The sequence below is a fragment of the Melopsittacus undulatus genome, chromosome Z (assembly GCF_012275295.1).
Source record: "Melopsittacus undulatus isolate bMelUnd1 chromosome Z, bMelUnd1.mat.Z, whole genome shotgun sequence".
Classification (NCBI taxonomy): domain Eukaryota; kingdom Metazoa; phylum Chordata; class Aves; order Psittaciformes; family Psittaculidae; genus Melopsittacus; species Melopsittacus undulatus.
Window position 1 is genome coordinate 55,842,619 of NC_047557.1, and position 27,574 is coordinate 55,870,192.

Sequence of the window (27,574 nt, forward strand, 5' to 3'; positions counted from 1 at the left end):
TGGTCTGGGTGTAAAAAGCTTCAGAAGAAAGGCACATCCATTTGTTGCTCTGAAGATTAGAACTCAAATCTACCAAAAGTACCATAAATAAAGCTGTCATGTTACAGCATCATTGAACAAAGAAAAACATCCATGTATTCCAAACATATTGTATTCCAAATTTATTTTTAAATAAAGAAAAAAAAACAAGACAATGATTTTAAATAAACATGGCATATTCTGCACATCTCTAGATCCACACAACTTTACATTAGCAACTTTTAACTTTTAGAAGTTCTGTTGCAGCATCTTCTACAACATTAGACAGTGTTTGTTTCCACCCATAATCAACCAAACAATACCAAAACAAAACTATTTGCTTAAGTGAAGCTTTAGTTTCATGACCAAAGATGGCTCTACTAATACAAAAGCACCTGTTAAACAGTTATCCCCACCAAATGTGTTTAAAATGAAGTCTGTTCAGCCTTTTTTTGGTTCTGTTCATTGCCTGCATAGAAATCAGCATAAAGCTAAGTTGCAAGCTAAGCTTCACTTTAGCAGTGCAATGAATGGCATAAAACTTCATGAAACAAATAAAAAAAAACCCACAACACAAAAAACCTCACAAAAACACATTACCAGCAAAATTCAATTATGGAAAAAACAATATAAAACCAAAATATTTTGGTTTCTGTGGGTCACAACTAGACTAGCTTTCAGTGTGCAACTTTCCTCAGGAAAAGTGCTTCTTCCTGATTCATATGAAAAGAATGAAGCATGCATCAAAAGCCTTTGTTAATACAGAAATGCCTATTAAACGAGTTCCATGGCATCATAAGGCAAAAGAGATATTAAGGTGGATAAAGCATTTTTGCCCAGAGTATGTTTTACGTCACACATATACATGTTACAGTCGTGTAGCATGACAGATAAGATACTGGCTCAGTAAGGTAAAAATATCCATTTTTATAAATACATGTCATTATTGCTAATATGCTACACATTATCATCCAACTTTTAAAGCTGCTTTGTTGGTATTAGCCTTGTAATTAGCAGCTCACATTTATGGTGACAATATGCTTTCACATGAAGAGTAAAGCGGCATAAATACAATTATGAAAACAAAAGGCTTATGCAACATCCCTCTCTAGCTTTGCTGTGGTTTTCATTGCTTTGTGGTTTTTTGTTTTTGTTTTTTGTTTTTGTTTTTTTTTATTAAACAGTCTTCAAAGAAAACAAGTCCAGTTCACCACAAATTAGGAAGTCTTACAATGAGGTTGGAAACCAAGTTACAGAGAGCAGAGAGGGGGGAAAAAAAAAACACAGCATGCATTACAATCTAGTCCTTTTAGTCATACCAATGGAATACAAAAGTCCAATTTAAAGGCTAGACAAACAGTAGAAGGCAAAAAGCCAAGAGTAGACTTAGTTTGATATTTAAATTAGATTACCATTTTAACCAGTAACAGCAAACTCACCCGGCCCTTTTAACATATTCACAATATCTATTTCATCTGAATACTTAATTAAGACTAGTATATGTATGTATTTTCACTTTAAAAAGATATTAAATACCTATCGTGAAATTACATTCTTAAGACATTGCATAAGAAAATAGTTCATGTGTAAAATGTTTGTGAAATGTGTTTCTCTTCCCTTCTACCCCATACTATGCCTCACACACACACACACACACACACACCTCCACCAAAGCATTCATTCACAGGGAAAAACAAACACCCCTTAAAAAAGGATGGAAATATTGAAGGGGACCAGCTTGGCTAATTACAGCACAGTACTTAACAAGGTTCAAGACAGAACCAGATGAGAGTTGGCCAAAAGATGCCCACAACACACACCTGACCAGTATTCCTTCGATTCCTCATTTTACCAAACTCAGTCCACTTTTGGTTCATTGCAATGACTAAAGTATTTTATGTATACATATAAACACAAGACTCCAGCTTTAGTTTGTTTTTGCAAAGCATTTTTACCTTTCCATTCATTTTGTTCTGCAGCAACTACAAGAGGTAGGCATAAAGCATTTAAGAGCTTCTTTCCCAAGGTCCTGTTACTAGCTCAATTTAGTGAGATTAAAAAAAGAATTTGGCTGTACTTCTGTGACTTTACTAGATACAGCTTTGTACAACCCAGCTGGAAAATAGCTATGTGAACCCTGGATTTGCCAAGCTAGCACACCATGGAGTAAGAAGCTGCTCATATCCAAGAGGATACTTTACTTTAAAAATAAAAACAAAAAACCAAAAAAAACCCAAAAAAATCAAACAAACCAAAAACCAAAATTAAAAAAAACAAAACCCAAGAAAACAATAAAAGAGTTTACTGCAGAGCATTCCTACAGGAAATAAGACATCAGGACCAATTCTCTCCATTTCTATTTGTACATAGGAGCAAGGTACCATTTGGCCAAGACTACAGATGTATTTTCACAGATGCAAGTGCCATGCAAAAATAAATTAAAGAACAGATACCAAAACATACAAGTAACAAAACTACTGAAGGTAAATTTTCTTAAAAGTATTTATATAAATGATTTATAATACTTTTCTTTCCCCCTTCTCTTTCTGACATTCAAAGTTACAAAGCTGTGGCTATACATCAAGAATTTCTTCTGCAGTGCCTCCACAACGTAATCTGTAGCGTCCTGTCCTCCAGCTAATAGTGGGGTCCCACAAAGCAGATAGGAAAATATAAATTGTCATGGATTCTCTGATGAACCAAGCTACTGCATAATCAAGTTTTGAGAAACACAGTGCACCACCCTAGAAATATAAAAAACAAGTACTTAAACATACCGATTATTCAAAAGGAGTTTTAAAGTAGTTTAAAACATTGGTACAGGTAAATATATTCTAAAGCTTATTGCATAGATTTACATACCAATAACAACATTTTACTGTTCATTATTTGGTTGCCCATATTACATGAGGGCCAGAATGATCCAGAAGGTTTGAAAAGACTTGTATGTAGAGCAAAAGGCACAACCCCACTTCCTTTTTGAGGCTTTGTAAACCTGTGTTCAAGCACACACTAGGGGTTTGCACAGTTCCCAAAAGCATTTCGACAGAACACTCCTGCACATTCCCAGAGGACTGAAATTCAAATAACTAAGCCTTTGGCCTATTGCATAGGAAAAGTAGGATGAAAAAACCCACAAACTTATAGCCTCTCTTCTTTTTTTTGAGCTACATGGAGAGCTGGAGAACAGAAAGGCTTCAGAAGAGGGACAGTAAGCACAAAACTCTTTTAAATGCTGTGAGTATGAGAAGAATAATCAGAAAGGTGACTGTTGGAACTGACCTTCCAGAGTCCTACAGAACCAATACAAGGCCTTTTTTTTTTCCTCCTTATTTCCAGTATGTGCTAAGACTATAAGAGTACAAGACTACAAACAGAATATTTTTCACTATGATAAGGACTATTTAAGTTTGAATACACAATTATGAATCAGATTTAGATGTAATATGGTCACAGCAGACTGTAGTCTAAATAGTTCCAACATCAGAAGAACAAACACTGTTCTGATTTGTGACATCTTTCAATATTAAAAAGTTTTTTTAGGCCTCACTTCTAGTAACTAGAACTCTTACTTCTAGTGATGGAAAGATTTTATTTTCAGATGTAGGCTACAGCTGTCCTGTAAGTCCACTATAAATAGAGTGAAAAATGTAGTTAGAAGTACATATTCACCTCAATAAATACAAGACAAAGTGCAACTTAAATAAAAAAAAACCAACAACCCACAGAATCCCACAAAGCTGCTGTACTTGTGTTGTTAAAAAAGTTTAGGATATGCCTAGGTAAAGCAGACTGAAAATGTGAAGATGAAGGGGACAGATATGCAAATTTTCAGAGCATAAGTAGAGGCAGATGCATATAAGAAAACAGAATTACAACCAACCACACTTCTATTCATGCTACTATAACTAAGTCGGAAGACTGAGAAGTAACAGGATTTGACCTTGATGTCAAGCGAATTAGGTTTAGCTTTTTGCTGACGTAAATGGCACTAGAAACTCAGAAGAAAATCATGGTACATACCTGAACACCTTTTAGTTGAATGTAGTCAACTATAAACCATGCCAAGCAGTGACACATGAAAAAAACCATTATATCCCATCTAAATACATGATGAGCTGCCCATCCAATAACTAGACTGGCAACAAAGCATTCTGAGATCGGTTCACAGATTATTGTGGCAGGCAACATATTAATGCGCAGTTTGGCCCACCTAGAAAGGACAACAAATCAGTTCTGACTATGCATTATTCTTTGGGTCTTTGTCCCCCACATCATCAAATGATAGGACATCACAGTGTTTTCTGACAGTGTTATTTAATTTACACCTCCAAAAAATAAAACCCTGCAAAATTTCTCCCTTTCAAAGATACTGCACATAGTTTTTAAAAGGTATTAAGGTGGTTGTTGGTTTGGGTTTTTTTGTGGGGTGGGGGCAGTTTAGGGAGCTTTCAATATTTAGTCATACTTGTGTGGAAAGTCAGTGTTTCCCTCCCAACATTAACAAGAAGCATGCATTAAGCTATGTGTTGGAACTTCAGCATTCTGTACATAAAATCAAATTAGCTTGGAAGATGTATTCCTTCTCATTATCAGTTATCCAAATGAGAAACAGGTGACATGGTAGGAGAGGAAGTAAAGAGTAAAATTTTTACCTGATCATTCTGGACTGAAACTGAGAAATAGAATATGAACCAGAGTTTTGCATTGCAACTTGTGTGGCCATTGCAAATTTCCAGCCCCTGAAAAATATATTTATTATTACAAATAGCATGAAGAGATGAAAAAAAAAAAAAAAGAATTAGGTAACACATACCAAGAATTTTATTCATCTTGGAAATTTCCACTGGCATATGTGCCGTATTATTAAAGCAGGCATACGAAAAACTTAAGTGTATAACATCAAGTCTTTTCAGTGGAAAAGAGCAAATACCATTTGAATAATGCTTACAGTTTTTTATAAAACTTATTTCTAAAGGAATTGACAATGATATGGCTTAATTATTTGTAAAAGACTAAAGACTACAGAACAAAGCACATCATAAGCATTTTTGGTGTACAGAGGTCAGGCTGACCTGAACACCTACACTTAGAATATGTACCATGTGTTTAAAAAAAACAACAACAAAAAACAAACAAACCCACAAGGCTTGAAATACATTTAATATAATAAGCTTAATTCAGAGTCATCTTACCTGTCAGCTATAGCTTTGGCCATAAAGTAATCTTCAGCAATATACTGTGCAAAAGCTATGAGTCCTCCAGCTTGGTCCAAGACATCCTTTCTCATCAAGCATGACATTCCTGTTACACACTTAAAGCCAGTTAAGTTGGCTGAAATATATGACCTTGGATGAGAAGTTCCGAAATAAACCTGCAAAAAACAGGTACGGCTTTTAAAACTTTGTATGTATTTATGTAGTAGTACAAAAAGATTTGTGCTATATCTCCTTGCTCTTCTCTTGCAAAAGGAAATTCAGACCCCACATCACAAAACAATAAAAAAAAATAAAAATCACATGAGCTGCCCTCTCATGCAATGAAGGAGTACCAAATTTCACTGCACTCTCATGCTTCACATTTCTGCCTTTGACACACATTAACTAGCTTTGGGGATAAAATGCCTTATACATGCCAGCTTAGAATGAAAAACAGTTATTAAATTACATGTCTTGAGACATAAGAAACAAACAAGAAAACTCAGCCCTTCTATTCTACAAGAAAATCTACTGAGAAAGAACAGAGGGGAGAACAGAACAGAATTAATGATATGAAGATGGTGGATAGAAACCAACTGTTCACTTTGCCTTCAAAAACAATGTAGGACATGAAATAACATTACAGAAGAACAAGGGTCAGACTGAACAAGGAGGTGGTTCCTGTAACAGAAAGCAGATCTACAGAACTTCCTGGTAGACAGCTATAGGTGTTCACTATCTATGTGGACTCAAAGAAAAGTTCACGTAAGAAATCTGTTCTTATAATATTCTCAATACCATATATTGAGGATTAGCAAATACACAAGTTTACTTCTTGCTCAGGAAGCTGCTCAGATGAAAATTGCAAAGTTGAGACAGTATTACAGGAAAACAGGATGTAAGTCATGCTTGTGTTCTACTGCCCTTAAAAGCTCTACTTAACCAGTGCTGGAAATAAGATACTGTGTGAGCTGGACTTTGCTCTGACTTGTCATGGCCATTTCTTTGTTTCTTTTCAGACATAAAAATAGAATTAAAACATTGAATCATGTAACAGTTTGGACTGGAAAGGACCTCAAGATCATCATGTTCCAACCCCCTGCCAAGTCCCTTTCTGACTAAGCCCTAGAAAGAGTTCCTTAGTTTTAATAAATTTTTAAATAAGATCCATAGTTTTCATCCCGTAACGTTTATTGTTTGTATTATAAACTTAAATGCTGAAAGAATGTTCAGAACAGCACAGTAAAATTTTGGAGCATTTAAAAAGTTCTTCTGGATAGTCTGAAGTGTGACAGTGGGTGAAAATAAACATTTCTTCACTCAAAATATGTAAGAGGCACTATAGAACTTTTAGTCATTATAAATGAAACAAATAATAAATAAAATAAAATAAGATAAAGATAAAACCAAACCAACATGGCACTTACCTGTTCAAGGGTAGCAGCAAAACCCTGTCTGTCTGCAACATATGGAAGCCCATGGACCAAGCCTACTTTTTCAGTCATTTGACTGGCCATATCGGTCAGCGTGTCTGGCGTTACTAAGTGACAAATGAAAAACGGACAGTTCATTAAGCCATTCTGTCATTATTTTTTCGACATTTTTCATTTCTGCTTATATTCTCAGTCAAAATCATCTCCAACAACTGCTTGCCTACAGCGAGTAACAGCAATAGAACAGTTAGTACATTACAAGACACACCTACCTCTGATTCCGCTATCACAGATCCATACAAGATCATATTTGGCAACTTCATAGCCAGGCATTAAGTTGTTAATCTTGGGATTGATGCCAACTTTCTTGCCACCTAAAAAATACAAACATCATACACAAATAATATATGGGTGGTTTTTAGAATTCGGAATCAATACCCAGAATATTTAAATGTAATAACTGAAGAACAGTGAATAAATTCTTAAAGCACACTTTTATGAAAAAGATTTAAATTTTAAGTATTCCTTCACTTCTATATTTCAGATCTTCCTACAATTATACAGGGATCTAAAAAATAAAGAAAATACTCAAATGCTTTCTCAAAATGGCAGGGTAACAAGGTTAATGTAATTAAAAGGGCAGTAGAATTATAAATCTTACTAGTACATTCTGGAAATACTCTCTGCCTCTTATTTCTTAAGACTATTGATTATGACCATTAAACTCCACAGTAACTTTAGCAGAAAAATTAAAAAGGAGCAGAAAAAAGTGAAACAAAAGTCTTCTGCTTCCAACTGACAGACATGGTCCATTTTGCTTCATGTCAGAGAAAAAGACTGACACTACCACCTAGCTCTAATATCCCTTGCCTCCTGTAATTTAAATATAAAGTGAAGAAAGAGCCCTACAGTCTAAGCTGATCAAAAAGGGCTGTTGCAGGGTCTCAAGTGCAAACTCAGCCTCAACTCCAAGCCACTTTCTGTACATTTATTTTAGTGCAAAGACAGGATTTAAACTGCTATTTCAGCCATAGAAGGAAAAAGTTACAGGGGTTGCAGAAGTCACTCCTCCCAGAGCTTTTGGCCCGATATCAGAAATTGTGACTACAAACTTACTTCTTCACTCCAAAAGGATGATTAAACTACAGAACCAACATGGGCTGAACCAAATGACTATTTATTTCAGAATACTGCATATGGAGTTGAAAACCTAAAAACATTTTACAAGTAACAGTCACACCTTTGAGTTGCTCTGCTTACCTATGAACAGCCTAGCATCAACATTTGGGTATTTGCCAAGGAGCTTTTTGCACACATCAATAGCTGGATCATCATGATCTTGTACACAGAGTAGTACTTCATACTAGTAAAAACAAAAATGTACACACACGTTTATGCACATATATTTGATATCAATATAGTCTAGGGAATAAAGTTGAACAGTGTACCAAAAAGAAAAAGTATAGAGCAGTGTTACAGAAATTAAAACTAGAATTAGAGAGGTTGTTTTACAGCTAAATAAGACTTTCACACTTATTTAAGCCAAGTACTAGTGGAAAAAGCAAATTTGCTGTATCCCAGCAAATCTTGTACTGAGGAGCAGCAGTCTTCCTGTTATTGGAAGGGTTTCTATCAGGCATGAAGCACACCTTAGTATACAAGGTAAATTCTTTATTTCCACTTCAATTTTTGTTCACATATGAGCCTTGAATCAATCATATTCAACGAAATTGCAGCATACAAAATAGTAAACATATGACATTATGATACACTTAACCACATAGCTCTCTGAACTACACCTTCCTTCCCTATACTTTGTAGATGTATATGCAGAACGGAGTTGGAAGACAACTCACAAAGAACAGTATTAGTACACTTAATTGTACAATAAAGGTAAGCTCAAGAACAGGAATATGCTATGTACATCTGTTTTCCATTAATGGAATAATGGTTAAAGAAGTCAACAAGAGGTAAGGGATAACTAGCTGTTTCAGCAATCAATCTACATGCTTGTTACACATGAGCTACAGAGAGTGGGCGAGATAATAGCATTTTAAGGATAACTCATCATTGTGACACAGCTTTGCAAGCCTTGATGGAGATATTTCTGTTTCTGCATTAACAGCAAATTCCTTGAATACTCCTGACTTGATATAACCTTCTTCTCTCCCTTTTAAAATTCCTGAACTATTACAAATTTTTAGAGCTCCAATCCAAAGAGTAAAATTCAGAAAATGCAAACTTCTTATCAAGATATTTAGAAGCTATTTTTACAATCCAAGATTAAAAAAAAAAATCAAATTAAAACCAATATTTTTGGACCTCATTTGATAGAGCAGGTATAAATAAGAGTCCCAAATACTGATCAAAATGTTTCTTATTCTTCCTTACTTCAATTTTATTTTCAGTAAAAATGTAATCTGAACCTTCAAAAGCTGCCTGTGGGCTCAATGATGACAATTTCTGATGTTCTTGTTCACTAAGAAGTATTTAATATAAGACAAGACATTAAATAAATACATTCTGGCAAGAAAAAAACTGCATTGATAACACAAATCCCCAACCACTAACTGCATTCAAAATATTGTAGAAACTTAAAATCATTAACAACTGCATGGGAGTTGCTAAGACTTGGCCTAGCACTACAAACGATCAGACACACACATCTCTACCTCTTAGAATGCAAACTCAAAGCCAATTTGCCTAAAGAACAAGCAGTATTTGATCCCTATCATTTTACTAGCATGGAAAAATTGCATTTAAAAGGTAAAGACCTATCTGCTTAAGCAGACAGGTTCTTCCAACCACAAGAGAACAATCCTGACAGCATAACCACCACAGAAATTACCAGCTGAAGAAATTGGTTCTTTATTGCTCATCCTATTAAATATGTAAAAGCTATTTTTGCTAGCATGTTAATAATCTTCAGTCCACAGTTGCAATGACACTTCTAAATCTGTATTCCCAAAGAAATTTACCAGAATAAAACAACTTTGACATTCCAATATCTGGAAACAGAATATTTCACAGTATTGCAGTAGAAAAGTAAAGAGCAACAAAATGCATGACTAAAGCAGAGGAAATACAAAGATGTTTATCTACAAAAATAAGTTCATATGGACATAACACAACAGAAAAATTTCTGCCAAAATTACAATATGCACAGTAGGTAAAAGGTGTTCACTGATAAAAATATTATGGGTAAGTCCTGCAGATTAGAAGCTGTGTAACTGGCTTCTATGGAAGAAAAGATTATTTCACACATGGGATATCACAGGAGAGAATCCATATCACTGCAGGTTGAACTTAGCTTCCCTTGAACAAATTTAAGATTATTCTTTCAGAATAATTTTCCTCCAAACAGATGAACTTTTGAGTACCAGGTAATATTGTTGGACTAATTTTTGTGGTGTAATGTTAGTTTCTTAAATGAAGTGATTTTGTAGTTATTGTATAGAAGAGCTTTCAAAGAGTTTGGGAATGTTGCTTGTATTAACTTGTGCCCCAGCATTCACACTTCCATTTTCACTCTCTCTGGGAAAACCAGGATTCTCTCTATTGTTACCTGAAATTCAGATTTATGAGTAGCAGTAATATTTTACAACTGCCACCAAAACATGTAAGTTATCAGGAGTAAAGGTTAAGACTATTTCTTACAAAGCAAAATCTAACATAACTGTTTTTCTGAATTCTCAAATTGTATTGATAGTCAAACATTTCAGTTGCTTAACATTTTGAGACTCATCATAGTCATAAAATAGCTTAAGATACTGTTGCAGTTTCTTTGCACTTTTTGCAATGTTCACATACACAGTGTGCCTCAAGCATGCTTTAAACCTACCTTGGGCCACACTTGACCTTCACTGCACTTTTGAGTTGAAAAGAATCAAATGTTCATGCCCAATGCTTTTCAAAATGCTCTAAATTTCATTACTAGAAGTTGTGTATTTTTTTCTGTAAGTTACTAATGGTGGAGTTTGTTTTACCCTTCCTACTTCAGAGCAAGTTTAAAGCTCTCAGAATACACAAAGGAAACTTACTGTTACAGCCTACACACACCTTTGACCTTCTACAACTGACAGTCTTGAGAAGAATTAAGGTTTTATTAAATTACAAGTTTTAGAATTCAGGAGACATGCAGTACAAAATGTAGTCCTTTTTCCATTCACAGGAGCATATACCAATTTGCGAACAATACCACAAGCATTGCAGATTTATCCTTTAAGTTGTAAGATCCTTGGAGCAATGACAGCACTTGACACACTTACTTATATTACTTATCATTTATATTAAAAGCTCAGAGTACAACAATAAATACACGTTTTTATTAACCATTTGTTTCCCAGTACCAGTAAGTGACTTGGAGACTATCTTTCCTACCAAAAACTGGTGAGGTACACCACCTCATCACTGACCAATGCTTTGTTAGATGAGCCATCAGTGAGAACTACTAGAAAGTTTCAAGCTATCATTTAAGTGTTCTCTTTAGAGGCTCTGCTACAGAGAAGTAGTTGGGAAGGGTGTCTGGCCTCTCAAACAATCTTTCATAATTGAAGGGTTTCATACTGCTATAAACACAATACGGAAATAATGATCAAATAAATCTTGACAAAGCATGAAGTATGTTTTGTCCCCAAGCCTTGGTCATATTCCTTTATAAACAGCTCTTTAAAATGTAGTAAGTTTTGTTTGTAACACATAAAATGTGCAACAATGCACTTGTTGTGGAAGGAAGAACCACCCAAGGCATAATCAAGTTACATAGTTCCAGCCCAAGATACTCATGACTTTTGGAGGCATGGGAGGAAAAACCAAAAGACACTAGGTTGTATACATACTTTTGGATAATCCAGTTCAAAGAAGGTTTCTAAGTTGCTGATCAGGTTAGGATCCACACCTTTCAACGGCTTTAGAAGTGAAACACCAGGAAGCTTGCTATATGGCTGTTTGTCTGTGGTTTTCTTATTGAGGTGAAGGCGTCTGTAAGGAGAAATAACATATCACCAAATAAAAAAAATACGCTAGAGAATTCCATCCAAAAATACAGTCAGAACTAAGACAGCTTGTGAGTTAAAACTGTCACAAAAATACTTTTGTTTGTAAAAGCAATACCTATTTTTATATCTGACAGTTGCCTATAAAAGCCTTAGCATTTTATGTAGGTTAAACTAATCTTATTTGACTCTTCAGAAGGACATTTCAGATTAATGCATTTTTGCACTATGCATTTTAAACAATAAGAGTGCAACTTTTTCAAGCTACACAGGAGACAAAATTTTTCTGCCTTACTCCATAGCATTAAAACTCATATGGATAATCAGAAAAAGTAATCTACTTAAAAAAAAAAAAAAACCAGATGCTTTTTCCTGGGTTAAATTAAGCAAAACAAAGAGCAAGCTGAAAGAACAGAGGAAAGAGTTGATCCTTCTGATCCATTTGTTAACCAACACCTCCAAGGAAAGAACAAGGATCAATCAACCATAGTGTAAAAAAAAAAAAATCTAGGAAGTGGACATCAGGCTAGGTCAGAAACACAGACATACAGAGAAAAATTCCAAACACCCATAAATATACAAAAATTGATGATAATGTCACAACTCACTAACATGAATGTTTAATCCTATACTTCTGTGTGAACTAATGTGAAATTAAATTCTGAAGGCTTAACATGCCAGTATACAATTATATATATATTTACTTGATGAAAATTTGATTAAGTAATTGGAGAGGAAGTATTTGCTAAAGCTTAAAATTTGCAAATCAATGTGTATACTTCATACTGTAGTTTTCTAACATGCCTAGTAGTCAGACTGAAAGAATATTTTATTGCAACATATATCTAATGGTATCCATTCTTAACTTAAAAACTTTCACACAGCATTTTACAAAAAATTACAAACATTACACCAATAAGAAGAGAGAGTCTCAAGAATGTAACTTTGACCAGGAGGAAACAAAAGGTAGATAATGCATGTGGGGGGGGGGAGGGGGAAACCAGAAGTACTGCTTTTAAAGCAGTCAGTAGCAATGCACATAGCTTTGTACAGAGGCAAAAGCTTTGATGAACAGGAAGAGTGGCACAATAAATGGAAAGAAGTAAGGAGAGAAAGGGTGAAGACAGACTTGAGGCAGGACTGTGATAAAGAATAAGCATCAAGTGATAAAACTGCAGAATTTTTCGAGGCATCACATTATAAACCATGCTGACACATAGGATTATGCCGGTGATCGAACGCAATAATGAAAAAAGCCTACACATGGTGTAAGAGAGGGAAGATAGGACAAGAGGCAGCAGCCTCAAGCTGCACTAGGGAAGGTTTAAACTGGATATTAGGAAACTATTCTTCACAGAGACAGTGATCAGGCATCAGAACAGGCTGCTCAGGGAAATGGTAGAGTTACTACCCCTGGAGGTATTTAAAAGATGTGGAGATGTGGCACTTATGGATATGGCTTAAGAGTGGACTTGGCAATGTTAAGCTAACAGTTGGACTCAATATCAAAGGTCTTTTCCAACCTAAGTAATTATATGACTTTATGATAGATGCAATAAGATATTATATATCAGAGTCATTAATTCAATACAGCATTTGGCTTTGCAGGTACAGTACAAGTCCACCCCACCAAGTAGGGAACCCTGGAGTTCGGACAGATTTGAAAACTGCAAAACGGATCACACAGAAACCACTATCACTTAGGGCCACACACCTCCTAGAAATGGACAGAATGTTCTTAAAGCAAAAACTGAACACCTTGATCTTGTTTTCAACCTTTTTTTCCCCTACAGTGGAGGAGGACCAGTGTCAGCACAAAGAAGGTATCAGGGGCACAACACCCTCCTCTTGAAACATACACAAGGATTAGTGTCAAGCCCCTGGAAAAACTCTCCCACAACCAACTCTGCATGACAGTTTTCCTTGACAGCATTCATTCCCTTATAGCTTGCTCCCTACCCTTATTTGTCTGCAAGAAACAGCTAACTAGAATTAATTACTATTAGAAAACACTGCCGACATTCACAAGTGACTCTTGAAGTAATACTTCAAGCATGTCACCCTTCAGCCTCTTGGAAGAAGGGAAAATTTCACCCCACAGAAATGTGCTGGTCCCAGTTCAGGACACTCTTGTTTGGCTGCTGGCCCAGAACAGGCCACCCCACCACCCAACCAGAGTGTTTTCAGGCAGGCAGCTTTCCCCATTCTTCACTCTTATCATTTGCTTACATCCATTTTAACAGCTATAAGGACATACAGCAAGTCAATCCACCCACCCACTAACCTAACAACTGTGTCAGATCCAAAACCAGGGAAGAGCAGACATGCACAGCAGGGGACAAGTGGACAAAACATAAGAGGAAGCCCTAATGTACTTGTGGTATGACAGCACCTGTAATTAAAAAACAACATGTTACTTGGCCTTGATAAAATGATCAAGGGAAGTAGGTAAGTCTCAAAGAAGGAAATGGTAGGTAAGATTGAGGTGCTCACTTTGCAATACAGACTTCTTATGGCTGTCTGCCCACAGAGAAACAGGCACAGGTTTGTGCATGCCTACAAAAAAATTAAAACAAAAATGTTCCTCTACTAAGCAATCCTACTGTCTGGATACTAGAAGCTTATACTGAAAAGCATGCTCCAATTGGTTACAGCTTCATCACATGCCAGCTGACAGCAGAAGGCAGACTAAACAAATGTAAGCTAAAAAAACCACCAAAACACAGAAAAACTCAGGATGTAACGCACTGAAATCACAATGGGTAGCTGAGAGGAAAGGGACGATTTAAATTAAAATCTTATATTTAAAAAAAAATCCTTCATAAAAGTAAAAGTAAAATCTTTTCTAAAAAAAAAAGAAGTTAAATTAAAGGTCTTGAGATGGACTTGATCAAGAAAGAACCTAGGTTATGGTCATTGTTATTTTTCAAATGATGAATGTTCTCAAAAAACAAATATCAATTTGATCTTCCAGTTTTGGAAGTAGTAGGTCAATCAGTGGCTAGTAATAAAGACAGATAAAATCATGCAACGCAGAACAGAGACATCTTATCTAGTGCTAGTTAACATTTTGAATTCAAAATCTTCAAGACAGCAGGAATTTAAGCAGCACTTTCCAAAAATTGTCACAAAAGTCACATTCAGTAGTCGTAATCTATAATTTGATACAGCCCTTTCCTAAAAGGTGTTGTGTGTTAAACTTTTCAAACATGTTTTGGAGTTTTAAGTAGAAAAAGAACCCTCATCTTTCATGAGGAAAAAGCAAAACAAGAGAAATTAACTTAAAACCAGAAAATACTCCCTTTTTTTTAACCTATGAAATTTCTCTCCTATTCCCCTTCCCTGTGACAAACCTGCATGACAAAACAGAAACAAACAGGGTCCCATATAATAGATTCTAGTTAAAGCTGAAATAATGGGAATTCTGTTACTGTCCAAATCCTAGACAGTTTACAATTGAGCAGGCTTAAATGAAATATGCTCAACAAAAACACTGCAAGTTACCCAAAACACAGCCATTACTGGATTGTACTAAGCATTCAAATAAACACAGTTTTTCCTTGCAGTCTATCTGCAAGCTGCTATCAAAATAGCAATTTGATGCCCATTTCTGCTTTCCCACACCCTCAGCTTACTGGTGGCTATAAAGTAGTCAGCGCCATAAGATAAATTGCTCAGCCTGCTGATCAAACACAGAACTATCCCACAGAAAAAGTCAGCTAGCTGATCTGAGTCACCACGTAGCCACATGCTTGCTAAAGGCAGATCAGAACAGCAGAAATATTTAGAAAGGTGTAGCAGTAGGAGAGGATTTGGATTATCCTTTTGACTATCAAAACAAGAGCCACTGAGGCTTTTTGAACAGACTCCTTGCAACAAACATTATGCAGCTTCAGAGAACTGTGTCCAACACAAAAGCATCTCTAGGGTAGCAGTAACTCTGGACCAGATAAACCAACCACTGCAGATGGCTTTTAATACAATGCCAAGCCCACAATGCTAAGTATGGGATCTTTTAAAACACAAAGCTTTAGAACACTTGTACTGAAGGACTATTCAATTTGTTTTTCTGACACTTTGCAAATCCATAGGATCAAAATAGCTTAGTCCTATTAATTTCACAAGGCACAAGTTTAAATGACATAATTTGTTAAACATTAGATAATGTGCTTCCTACAGATTCCAAGTTGCTGCTTACTGTTCCCTTTGGGCCAGAGATCTCCTGACACTCATCAACATTTTTTCAGTTTCTTCTCTTTAAAAGCCTCCAAAACATTTAACTGCCAATAAAAGAACTATGTTAACAACTGAAGAGAATCTAAATTATCATAAAGCAGATACCACACCAATATATTTTTCTTAATTTTCAGTAGATGGCAGGCTACTTTTTATTAACAAACCAAGTGTTTCCAGAGCACAAAACAGCATACCACTGAAGCAGAAACCTTGCTCAAGCACGCAAATTTGAACACACAGTCTCAACGCCTATTACTCCCAGCTGAGGCAGAAAAAAAAAGCTGTAAGCCTTGTCTGGACCTCAGAGTTGTCAGTGAGATGGTATCACTCCCCTCATGTTGCAAATGCCTTTAACAGCTTGGATAAACTTCCTATAAGGAACATCAGAAATTAAAGACAGAATTATATTAAAAAAGAACAACCAGAAAACAAACAAAAAAAACCTTTGAAAGAAAATGTTCAGTTAAAGTAACACTTCTATAATCAAAACCATGTGACAGCATTTCAGAAGGGCTCTTTTGTGTGTGTGTTTCCAACAGATACAAACAAAACTAACTTGGTAAGTTTTGCTAAAAGAGAAAAAAAAAAAACAACTGAAACCACAACACACAATACTTGGTTCAAAAAAACCCATTTACCTCCTTCACCACTACAAAATCTGCCTAAAACAATCTCCTTGGAAATACAAATTTGAACATATGTATAATCTCTTAAAAATGGTTAAAAGGAAGTGTGCAGTATCTTAATTTTGAAATATCTCATGTCTGCTCTCCCTCTCCCCTAACCCACCATCGAGATCTTGACAATGAAGTAAGGAAGAATTTCTCATTTTCTAGTTGCGCCTCCTGTTATTATTAACAAACAACAGTTCAAAAATCTAGGTTGTCTGAAAGTCTTCTACCACTTTTGAACCCAGAATCTTACTTTAGCAAGGCTGGCAAGGCCAGCAGGTCAAGGAAGGTAATTCTCCCCCTCTACTTCACTCTCAGGAGATCCCACCTGCATACTGCATTCAGCTCTGAGGCCCCCAACAAAGTTTAATGGTTTTAAACTGAAAGAGGACAGATTTATACCAGGTATTAGGAAGAAGCTCTTTTCCGTGAGGGTGGTGAGACACTGACAAAGGTTGCCCTAAAGGAACTGTGGATGTCCCATCCATGGAAGTGTCCAAGGCCAGGTTGGAAAGGGCTTGGAGAAACCTGGCCTAGCAGAAGGTGTCCCTTCCCATTGCGGGGGAGTGGAATTTGATGATCTTTAAGGTCTCTTCCAACCCTAACCACTCTTATTCTATGATTTAAGCTAAAGTGGTATTTCAGAGAAAGTGCTTAGGGTATCTCCTCAGTAACAGTTTAGTGCATTAACTAAAATTCGATTTTCAGCAGCTTGATTATTCTAACAAAGTTTGCATATGACTAGAGAAGTATTTTTTCTACTTCATAATAAAGAGTAGTGCACTGCTCATTATGAAACCAAAGGAGCAGTCACCTGGAAAATCATTACTACACAGGCATATTGAATCAAGACCTCAAGACAAAGCACATAAAAACTAGGACATTTGCAAATAACAAAAATGAATGTTTAACTTCATTTACAGGTTTGTTCTCATGCACTGTACTGTTGACAAATCTGAAGTAAGCCCTACCAAGGGGTGAAGAGGGACACAGAACTAGGGACCAAATAAGTCTTTTGTTACAAAGAGGTGTTTCTGAAGAGAAAGACAATAATTCACTGGGTCTAAGCAGACCAAACCAACTACTAGCACAAACTGACAACAAAGATACATTATTAGTTATCCTACCGTTTTAATGAAAAAAAGATTGGTCCAGTAGAAGCACCTATCAAGTGTTCAAAATCTGTTTTAAGAAATACAATTCCAAAGCAAAATTCAGAAGTAGCATTGCCAAGACTATCCTAATTTTTCACTTGGTACAATGCTTGACTTTTTATCTTTGCCAACACTTTTATACATATTTTTACCTTACCTGTCCAAAGGACAGTGTAAGGCTTCCTTTATACATACTAAAATTCAATAATTTAACTCAAGGTATGAATTCACCCAGGCCAGTTACAAGAAGGTATAGTCTCGCCTAGGTCATCATCAATTATTCTTAGAAGTAACATACTTAAGAAAATGGAAGACTGATCACCTTGCAATTTGCAAAAAGAAAAGTTTTTATTTTTTTGCTCTACAGCAAAATATCTCACAATAAAGTAATTTCTTTCATACCTTAGTCTTCAGTAAAATGCAAAACCAGTATTGTGTCAAAACCACAGAACTTCATTTCAGTTATAATAAATTTTAAAAATCCCAGTGAGCTCTGACACCAACAGCTGACATTATGCAATTCCCAGGAAGTGATGGACACAAATACTGGTGGGTGCTCTAGTAAACCAGTGAAACTAGTTACATACTTTGCATGCCACAGAGCAGTTCTGATAGAAATTTCACAAATTAAAGTCACTTATCTACCACTTCACCCACCCAGCTTAACAAAGAAAAAAAAATTTGCATCTTCATGGAAACATGATTCATGTAAAGCCTCAGCTTCTTTAACCTTTGAAATCTTCATGTCCTGACAAAAGCTGGCAGAAAGATTTTATTCTTTCTCATCCCATTGTTCAGCTTCTTCCACTCCAGCTGACATACAAGGCTGGGTGCTTTTTTGCCCACCGAAAGTTCCACGTGCTTCACTCACCCAACCCATTTCATTTCTGTCTTACACTCTAAATTTTAGTCTTCTATCTTCCCTGTCCACACAAACAGATGTGGCTTGGTTTTAAAGCCCACCTGTCCCATCTATTGCACCATCTTCCCACCATCCAGTCTGTTACAATTTCTCTCCCTAAATTTCACTAGACAGTCTTTAACCTAGGCTTTGGTTCCATAGACTGAACCATTCATGTTCAGTTTTGCTACTACTCTGTCACCTCAAAGTTTATAGTTTGTGTCTTATCCTCCTGAATTACACTTAAAAAAATGGCCTTCCCTAACTGCCTCCAAAATTATGGGGTTTCTCCCACATTATCACCCTCAGATTTCTGGTTCTGCACCGTTTTGCCCTCCCTAATTACTAATCTTGTAATACAGAAACTCTCATTCAACCATAATCTTTTTATAACTAAAAAATTAACTCCTTCTTTCTCCAGATTTGTCTTCCTCTAAAAATTACCTACAGGCAAGTCTTGCAACTACACAGTGTCCAATAAATTTCAAATTGTTTAAAATAACCAACATACAAAACTCACATCCTCCACACAATCTCCTTCTCAGTCTATTGCTCCGTAATAGTCTAGTCAGCAGTCTGCCTGTCATCTTTCACAAAATCACAGAACAGAGGTTGGAAGGCACATCTGGAGATCAGCAACTCCAACCTTTGAGCTCAAAGTGGGGTTCACTAGAACCCATCCAGTCATCCCAGCAACATCCAGTCAGCCTTTCTTGTCTTCAAGGATGGAGCCTCCACAATCCCTCTGGAAAGACCATTCCAACATTCAATCATGAAAGTCTTCTTTTGTTCAAAAAGAGAGTCTTCCATTTGAATCTGTGCTTGTTGCCTCTTATCCTGTCACTGGGCACCACTGAGAGAGTGTTGCCCTACCTTCCTTACACCTGCCAATCCCCCCAAGAAATCAGGTATTTACACAAATTGATGGGGTGCCCCCAGGATGAATAGTCCCAGCTCTCAGACCCTCTTGTATGTCAGATACTGCAGTCCCACCACCATCTCTGTAGCCCAAACCAGACTTGCTCCAGTGTATCTACATTTCTCATACTGGGGAGCCTCAAACTGTGCACTGCTCTCCAGTCTTACTGGAGCTACACAGGGGCAAAGGATCACTTTCCTCGATCTGCCAGCAATGCAGTGCAGGATGCTGTTGGCCTTCTTTACCACCACACGCACGTAGCTGTTCACAGTCAAATGGGCATTCACCAGCACTCACACAGGTTCTTTTCTGCCAAGCTGTTTTCTAGCCAGTCAGCCCCCAGCCTGTGCTGCTGCTGTGTGCCAGAGTTGGTTTCATGAGGTTCCTGTCGGACCATTTCTCCAGCCTGTGCAGGTCCTTCAGAATGGCAGCAAACCTACCTCGTATCAGTGGCATATCAGCCACTCCTCACAATTTCATGTTGTCAGAAAACTTGCTTAAATCCCATTCTCCAGGCCATTAATGAAGATGTCAAACACTACAGGGCCCAGCGGTTTCCATCTTTTATCATAAGCTCTTACTATCCTATCCATGTATTGTACACAGAGCAGGCTACTGAAATCTGGTCCAGCTTTGAGCAGGGAATGATTGGAACAGAATCTAAACAGGTATTTGCAGCCTGAAGCACTCCAATTCTTTTCACACTGCTGAAAACTGGCTCTCACCTCTGTGTGCATTCCCATACCCTGTCATTTTCCTCTGATCCTCCCTAATAACTTGACTTCAAAACTTTGCATTGCTATCCTTCAGATTTACCTCTGCTGCAATGCTGTCATTCACTTGCTGAGTAAAAGTAAGTGCAAGTCATCAAGCTGCATGGACCCAACACTCTCAATAAGTACCTTAAGGTACATCTAAGTTCTTTTTTGCTTACTTTTAACTCTCTAAGAATTTTTTGCAGAAAGAGATTGATATACAGATCATAAGCTTCCTCCACTTCCTGTTCCACATTAACAATAGATTGTTGTTTATGTTATAGATCTTGTATAAGCTACCAACATCTTACATCAAGCTTGCCATCGGCTACATAACTGGAAAATCAATTCACCCTGATGCAGACAACCTGCACAGAAAATTTCAATATAAGTGGTTCAAGTTCAATAAAGATTCAGCTACTGAAGGAAGACAAAATGAAGAACAGACCCATCATTCTGCATGTGCTAGACATCCTCCATCCACTTCCTGGAGAAGCTCAGTACAATCACACTTCAGTTTTCTGTTTGGCTTTGATTATCAGCAAGAGGGAAGAGTATCTCTAATCTCAGAAAACAGTACTTGTTTTATCTCCATCAAAGTCTATCAGAATGTTACTTCACTCATGCCCAGTAACACCTGATAGTAACAGGCAAGTTTTCTAAAGATCACTTTTTAAATTAGATCTAGACTACATCCCCGTCTTGGCTCCTATTGTGACAAGACTGCCTGCAAAGCACTTCCACAAACCAAAGCAAATGCAATCCTATGATGGCAAAGTGAATAACTACTACTGCTCTTAACAGCTGCTTTAGCCAGTCTATGGCCAGACACTGACAGTGGAAAATACAAGGCAGACCAAAGGAAGAGATAGTCTCACCAACAAGCAAAAAGGTCAAAAGGAGATGAAAGAAGACAAGCAGAGAGGTCAGAGAGCAGAGCTGGGTAAGCCTGGACAAAAATAATGGACTGAGCAGCAAGGGAGGAACAAAAAGAAAATAGGCACACAAGACAATCAAATAGGGCCAAGATAAAGAGAACTGTTATTTTCTTAAGACCGAAAGGTCACAATTATTATACTGTAATAGATTATTAACCAAAATACCATAATTACTTTACATACATTGGCTATGAGGGAGGTTTGTTTAAGTTTGGAAGTATGGTTAGAAAGCTCTTCAATATTGAAAAAATATTTCAGAGAAGTTGAGTTCTATTCATCTGTGCAAACTGAATTTCCTCCTTGTGTGCATATACATTACACTAAGGCTATTAATTACTTCAGTTACATTCAGGTGTTTTATATATTTCTGAAAGTCTTGGGTTTCAGTCAGCTGACAAAGCACAACGGGCCCAGTTACATCCAAATGCCACACGAATGCAGATTTCGTTATTTCTTCATTGACTACTGTAACTTATAGTCAATTAAATTACTTTAAAAAGCTAAACCAGCAATATATTTACCAATTAAATGACATGCACTGCTCTTCCCACTTAGACCTGGGAACCAAGACAATAAACAACTGACTGTGGATGCCTTAAAAAAAAAGGTGATTTACATCAAGTGCTATAATTAAAATTGCCACTGACAACCATTACAAGAACAATGAAAATTCAAAACCAGAAGAGGAGGGACTCGACGAGTTCAGTTTTGTGGATAAGACAAACAAAGCAACAACATATAAACAGCTTAAGAGATTTACCAAACATTTCTAGGAACTCTGTGCCAGAGGCAATGCTGAGTGCAAGTCAGGAAAGAATGAATTTTTCTTCCTTAAAAGTCTTTCTAAAACATATCATCAATCCCAGAATAAAACTTTACAAAACACACTTCTACTTAGTGTTCAAGTTGAAATGATCAACAACAAAATGAGAAAAAGTTATTCAGAGAAAAAGCATAAAACTTTTCACTCATTTCTAGACTCAAGTCCAAAGAGACTACCTCTTTGGAGAGGTATAATCAAGATCAGATTATGCTTAAATAGAACATTATCTAGGTTTTGAAGGCTTCGTTTGCCACCTGTATTTTAGAAAGAGGAACACCATGTTCAGAAAGCTCCCATAATTACTGAACTAGAAACATCTATTTTGAAATACAGCTAAACTAGCATATCCATCATCACAAATCTTGCTAGCCAGTGATTCAGAATTACAAGATGTGTTAGAGTGCCTTAAATCCCAAGAAAACAGCTTTAGGTGTTGTTTTGGTTTTGGGGGTTTGTTTGTTTGGAAGTTATTGGTTGGTTTTTTGTCTGTTTAGTTGATTTGTTTTTTAGTTTGGGTTCTTTTGGGGGAGGCTGGGGGAGTGTACTTTTTCACTGACTTCACAAGACTTCTGTTCCACTTTCTGCATGTCATTAGAATGGAAGTTACTAAGAATCTTCAGGTAACCATTCTAACAGGCTGCTAAAATATTAAAATTTACTCCTCAGTTAACTGAACAACACTTTAGCCAATACTATAAATCTTTTTTCCTTATTAGCATAACATGCACATGGTCTTCCATTTCAGATATGCATTTGGGTTTAGTTCTGAAAGTTCATTTTGTTCATCCATACAACTAGGTAATTCAGATGCTTTCAGAGCCCATACTATCAGATCCCTTCCCACCAGATCAGCTGGTGGCTCAATTCCAACATAAAAGCCTATATACAAACAAGTAAGGGTATTAGCTAAGGTCCCAGGTTGGGTATAAAGGATAGCAAACTAAACAGGTCAAATATCACAGCCTATTATGTAGGCTAATACATGCAAACAGCACTTTATCCAATTACTAGCTATAAAAACCTGCTATTTGGCCCATGTTTATTGCATTTGCTTCACTGACTCAGTATTACTGAGAGAGCACCAAACCAAGGCCCATTTCATAATCACATACATTAGACAATTTGTAAAGTTTGACCTTTTGACTTAACAGTGTGGCTATTTGCTTTTCATTACTTCAGGCCACCTGCTTCTTTTAAAGGAGTATGAAATCAATCCATCCTACTATACTTATTTATAAATCAAAACCATTCAAAGTGAGAAAGAGTGGCAGAGAAAAGAGGTGGCAAAAAAAAAAGAAACCAACCAGTTTTGCAAATGCAGTATGGAAGACAAGACATCCTTCCTCAACCGAAACCTTACACAGTTCTTTAGGTACCCAAAAATCTACATCTTTTAAAGCAATTACAGCACAAACCAACATAGCTGAAATGCTATCCTTAAGCTTGACACCTGCTGACAGCACCTGAAGCAAAAAAAAGCTTACATTTTTGCATAATGTCATCTATCTACTTAGTTCACACATGTTCTAAGTATTTCGCTAAATCAAACATCTAAAGTACTAACAGAAAACCACAGAAGGATAACTGCCTAGGCCACAACAGCTTTGCTGACATGTTTCATCATTACCCAAGTACTTCAGTGGCACAAATCAGCCCTTCCAACTCACCAGTTCAGCACTACAAGACGCAGTGCAGATTGAGGAGAAACAGCCCCTACCACAATGACTTTAAAAATGTTAAACCAACAATACTGTCCATAAAGAGAAAATGGGAAGGCTAACTAATTTAATGTTTCTTCTCTACTTCCTATAACAGGAACAGTATAAATATTTTCCAGTGCAGGAAAAGTAGTACATAATTCTGCTCTAATACATCGTCTCACTGACATAAAAGGAGTTTCTCTATAAGTGAAGACCCCCTTATACCTCAGCAGTCTAGGAAAAGCGTGCAGTATGCTATGCCCACTGTCGAGGATAGGATAGCTTCTATAGGAAAAGGAGCACTAACAGTGTCCACCCCCATTTTCAGGCGATGGCATTAATAATCATCATCCATCTGGGCTTCCTTCTCTGCAAACACACTCCAACAGTCAAAGCAAACACTTGATTACCTCCTGCTAATTCCCTCCACTGGGGTATCTTGCTTAAAAGACCATGCCATTCCATCAGACAACCACACAGGGCAGGTTTTACTAGTGGTGTAGTCTTCGAACTCACCAGATCAGTGATCTCTAGCCATCAGCCATATCCCATAGCTCCACCACTGCCACTGAAAGAACACTGCCCTGGATGGCTGCTGTAAGTGTCCAGCACTTCTTCAGTTTCACTACAAGCAAAGGGCAGGTGTGTGGTCACACTATGTGGAGCGGCTATCCTGTTTCTACAGATCATAGAACGGTTTGGTTGGAAGGGACCTTAAAGATCCAACCCCCCCTGCCACGGGCAGGGGCACCTTCCACTAGACCGGCTGCTAAAAGCCCAGTCCAACTTGGTCTTGAATACATCCAGGGATGAGACATCCACAGCTTTTCTGGGTAACCTGTTGCAGTGCCTTACCATCCTCACAGTGAAGAATTGTTTCCTAATATCTAAGTCTACTCTCCTTCAGTTTAAAGCCATTCCCCTTTGTCCTGTCACTGTATGTCCCTGTAAAAAGTCCCCCTCCAGACTGCTTGCACCTGCCAAATCATTATAACTGGGCAGCTCCTCCACAACAGCCTGGAAACTCAGCACAGCTTGAAATTCGGTCACTTCAGTGCTACTACCAGCTGCTCACCTTCACTCAACGGCCACCTTTTCACACTGAACAACAAATACCCCTGTTACCACCAGCTCATTAGTCTGACAATGAAAGGCAGCTCCTGCCTCTGGACCTGCTGAGATGGTAACTCAAGAAGCACACTTCTCTCCAGGGGTCTCAGGCTGGGACAAGATCATCTCAATTCTTACCCATCCTCTTCACAGCTGGCAAGTCCAAATGTGAACACACTGTTGCATTAACTTCCCATACACAATACTTACAGTTGTAACAAAAGTTCCCAGTAAAAAAAAAAAAACAAAACAAAAAAAAAAACCACAACTCCTTCCACTTTTCACACCTCAACAAATATTCTGGCCCCAGGCCACACCAGGTCCAGCTAACTGCTGCCTGCATTCCCCACCAATGACTGCCAAAGGCAAAACAGTCTCAACTCCAGCAATTCTACTTAAATTATTGCCAAGTAACAATCAGTTAATAGTGGATTTGGTTATTAAGAAAAAAAGACAACAGGCGCAGCATCAGGTAGCTTTCCCCCAGCCACCTTTCAATCTGAACTGTTCTTATTTTCACTGCTCCCTACATTCAATCCCTCCCAAGTTCTTCAACAGGAGGCAGGTTAGTGCTTTACAGTTATTCTGCCACATCTTGCTTCTTACTCATTTTCCCCCTCTGCTGGTTGCTTCTTAACTCTTGCTCTGCTGTAGTACGTGTACCTGCTCTGGAATGACTTACCTACAGATTGCGTTCCCTTTGCCAAGGTCTCTGTCCCAGTTTGGGTCTACCACAGGCTGCAGCCTCCTCAGGGTAGGGTCAGTGCAGGCTGGAGTTCCTCAGGATGTCTCCAACCCAGCATGAGTTCCTCACAAGTACAGTCCCTACAGGGGCATCTATATTTGCTCTGTCAGGGCTTACCTGCAGCCCACAGTCAATTCAGGAGTGTCATAGGTCTTGTGTGCAGCTTCCACAGCTGGCAGCCGCTTTGAAGGTATAGCTCCTGAGACATGGACTGTCCAGCAATATTTCCTTCCTCTGGTTATCTTCTGTTCTTTCCTCTCCTATCTTGGTGTACCTCATCCTTTTTCCTCCTGTTTCTATTCTCACATGTCTTCTCCCATATCTCCACTTGCATCTCCTGCCCCTCACAGCTGCCACTCTTTCTTAAAGATTTATGAGCAGCAGCACCACACATGCTCATTTGATAGGTGGAGGTTTTAGCATGCAATGGGCTGTTTTCATCAGCTTCAAAGCAGCCCAGAATCATCTGTGCGCACAGCAGCCCATGGTCTCTTTCCCCACCAGGCACCCTTGCAGCTCCTCAGTACTGAAATCCTGACATTTGTGCTCAAGACAACCTCATTGTCAAGAATTAAGTTAATTATTCAAGTTAATTATGAATTTAAAGGCACCAGAACTAGTACAGAAAAGTTACTAGAGTTTGTAAGTGATTTCACTTAAAAAAAAAGGAAGACCAAGGCATCTATGGCAAAAGGCAACAGAAGCAAATCTCTAGCATCCATGAATTCAAGAGAAGCTCTGCCTTCAACAACGACAGGGGTTTATCACAGATACCTATCAAATGTATGTGGGACAGCAAGAAAGGAGAAGAGATAAGCACAAGCAAAGCAAACAGAAATTCAGATATTTTCTAATCCTTGCGGTGATGCAACAGTAGCCTTTTATTTAAGGGAGTAAATGGTCTTCTACCACAAGAGAGGCAAATTCTTCATCCTTTCTCCACATACCCCCAGCCAATTCCTCTGCCACACTCAAGTGAGAATCTGCCTGGTTTGTCAGTCACCAAAACACAAACTCTTGAAGCATTTTTCCTTGGAGTTATCCAAGAAGGAACTGAATGCACTGTATATACTTTTTACTCGTAGAACTATTATTTCTCAGGAAAAAAAAAAGTGTACTTCGCTAAAATTCTCTCTGGTCAGCAGAGAGTACTGTGCTACTTCTGTTGTTCTGCTGTGGCTCCCCTGCACAGTAAAAAAAAGCACACATTTTATTACTGCTGTGCATATTACTCTCCCACCATCGGCAGAGTAACCTCACTTTACAGGTGTACCAGAAAACAGCAAACCCTCAGCCTTCCCGAGCAGCGCTAAAGGCAAAGGAACAAAGATCGCAGTGCAAAAGCGGGTGGCAGAAGCAGACAAAGAACGGGTTTTACCCAAAGACCGATGGCAAGGTCCCAGCCGTGCCCTCACCACAGCCGCCCCGGCCCCCGTACGCGCCGCGAGCTGCAGGCGGCGGTCGGTCCGCACACGCCAGCCCGCAGGTGTGCCCCTCCAGTCCCACGCCGGGCCAGGGCGGCGAGAGGCTCCCCGAGCCTGACACCCGCGGCGGAGTGCGGGGAAGACGTACTGTCGGCCCGCAGGGAGCACGGTGCGGCAGTGACGGGGGAGGACAGGGCCCGTTGTCGCGGTCTTCGGCGGCGGGGCCGCACTTGGCGCGATAGCGGGCGGGTGGGGGGAAGGGGGTGAGGGAACAACGCCGGCCCTATGCCCCCCTTCCTCTGCCGCGGCCCGAGCTTACGTGTAGATAATAGACATGAAGTGCATGAGCCAGAGCACGACGAAGAGGATGAGCCCGAAGATGGCGAGTCCCTCCAGGGCCAGGGCCAGCACCGCCATCCCAGCAGCGCGACGGCCCAAACGGCAGCTGGCAGCGGAGCGGGAGCGAAGTGAGGGAGGGTCGCTCGGCGGCCTGCCGGGTGCGGGCAAGCGGTGTTGGTCGGGGCGGTGGCGTTCGAGGCAGTGCTGTCTGGGGTG

The 27,574-nt window shown here is 38.4% G+C and overlaps 1 protein-coding gene across 1 annotated transcript; it reads right to left on the reverse strand.

Annotated features, from left to right (window-relative positions):
* Positions 1-137: 137 nt before the first annotated feature.
* UGCG (UDP-glucose ceramide glucosyltransferase) lies at positions 138-27,574 on the reverse strand. Its single transcript, XM_034073248.1, has 9 exons — positions 27,339-27,574; positions 11,488-11,629; positions 7,910-8,012; positions 6,922-7,023; positions 6,644-6,756; positions 5,214-5,392; positions 4,674-4,760; positions 4,042-4,231; positions 138-2,762 (listed from the first exon to the last, which is right to left on the reverse strand). Exons 1-9 carry the CDS (start codon positions 27,434-27,436, stop codon positions 2,592-2,594), a joined length of 1,185 nt encoding a protein of 394 aa, XP_033929139.1. The 5' UTR covers positions 27,437-27,574; the 3' UTR covers positions 138-2,591.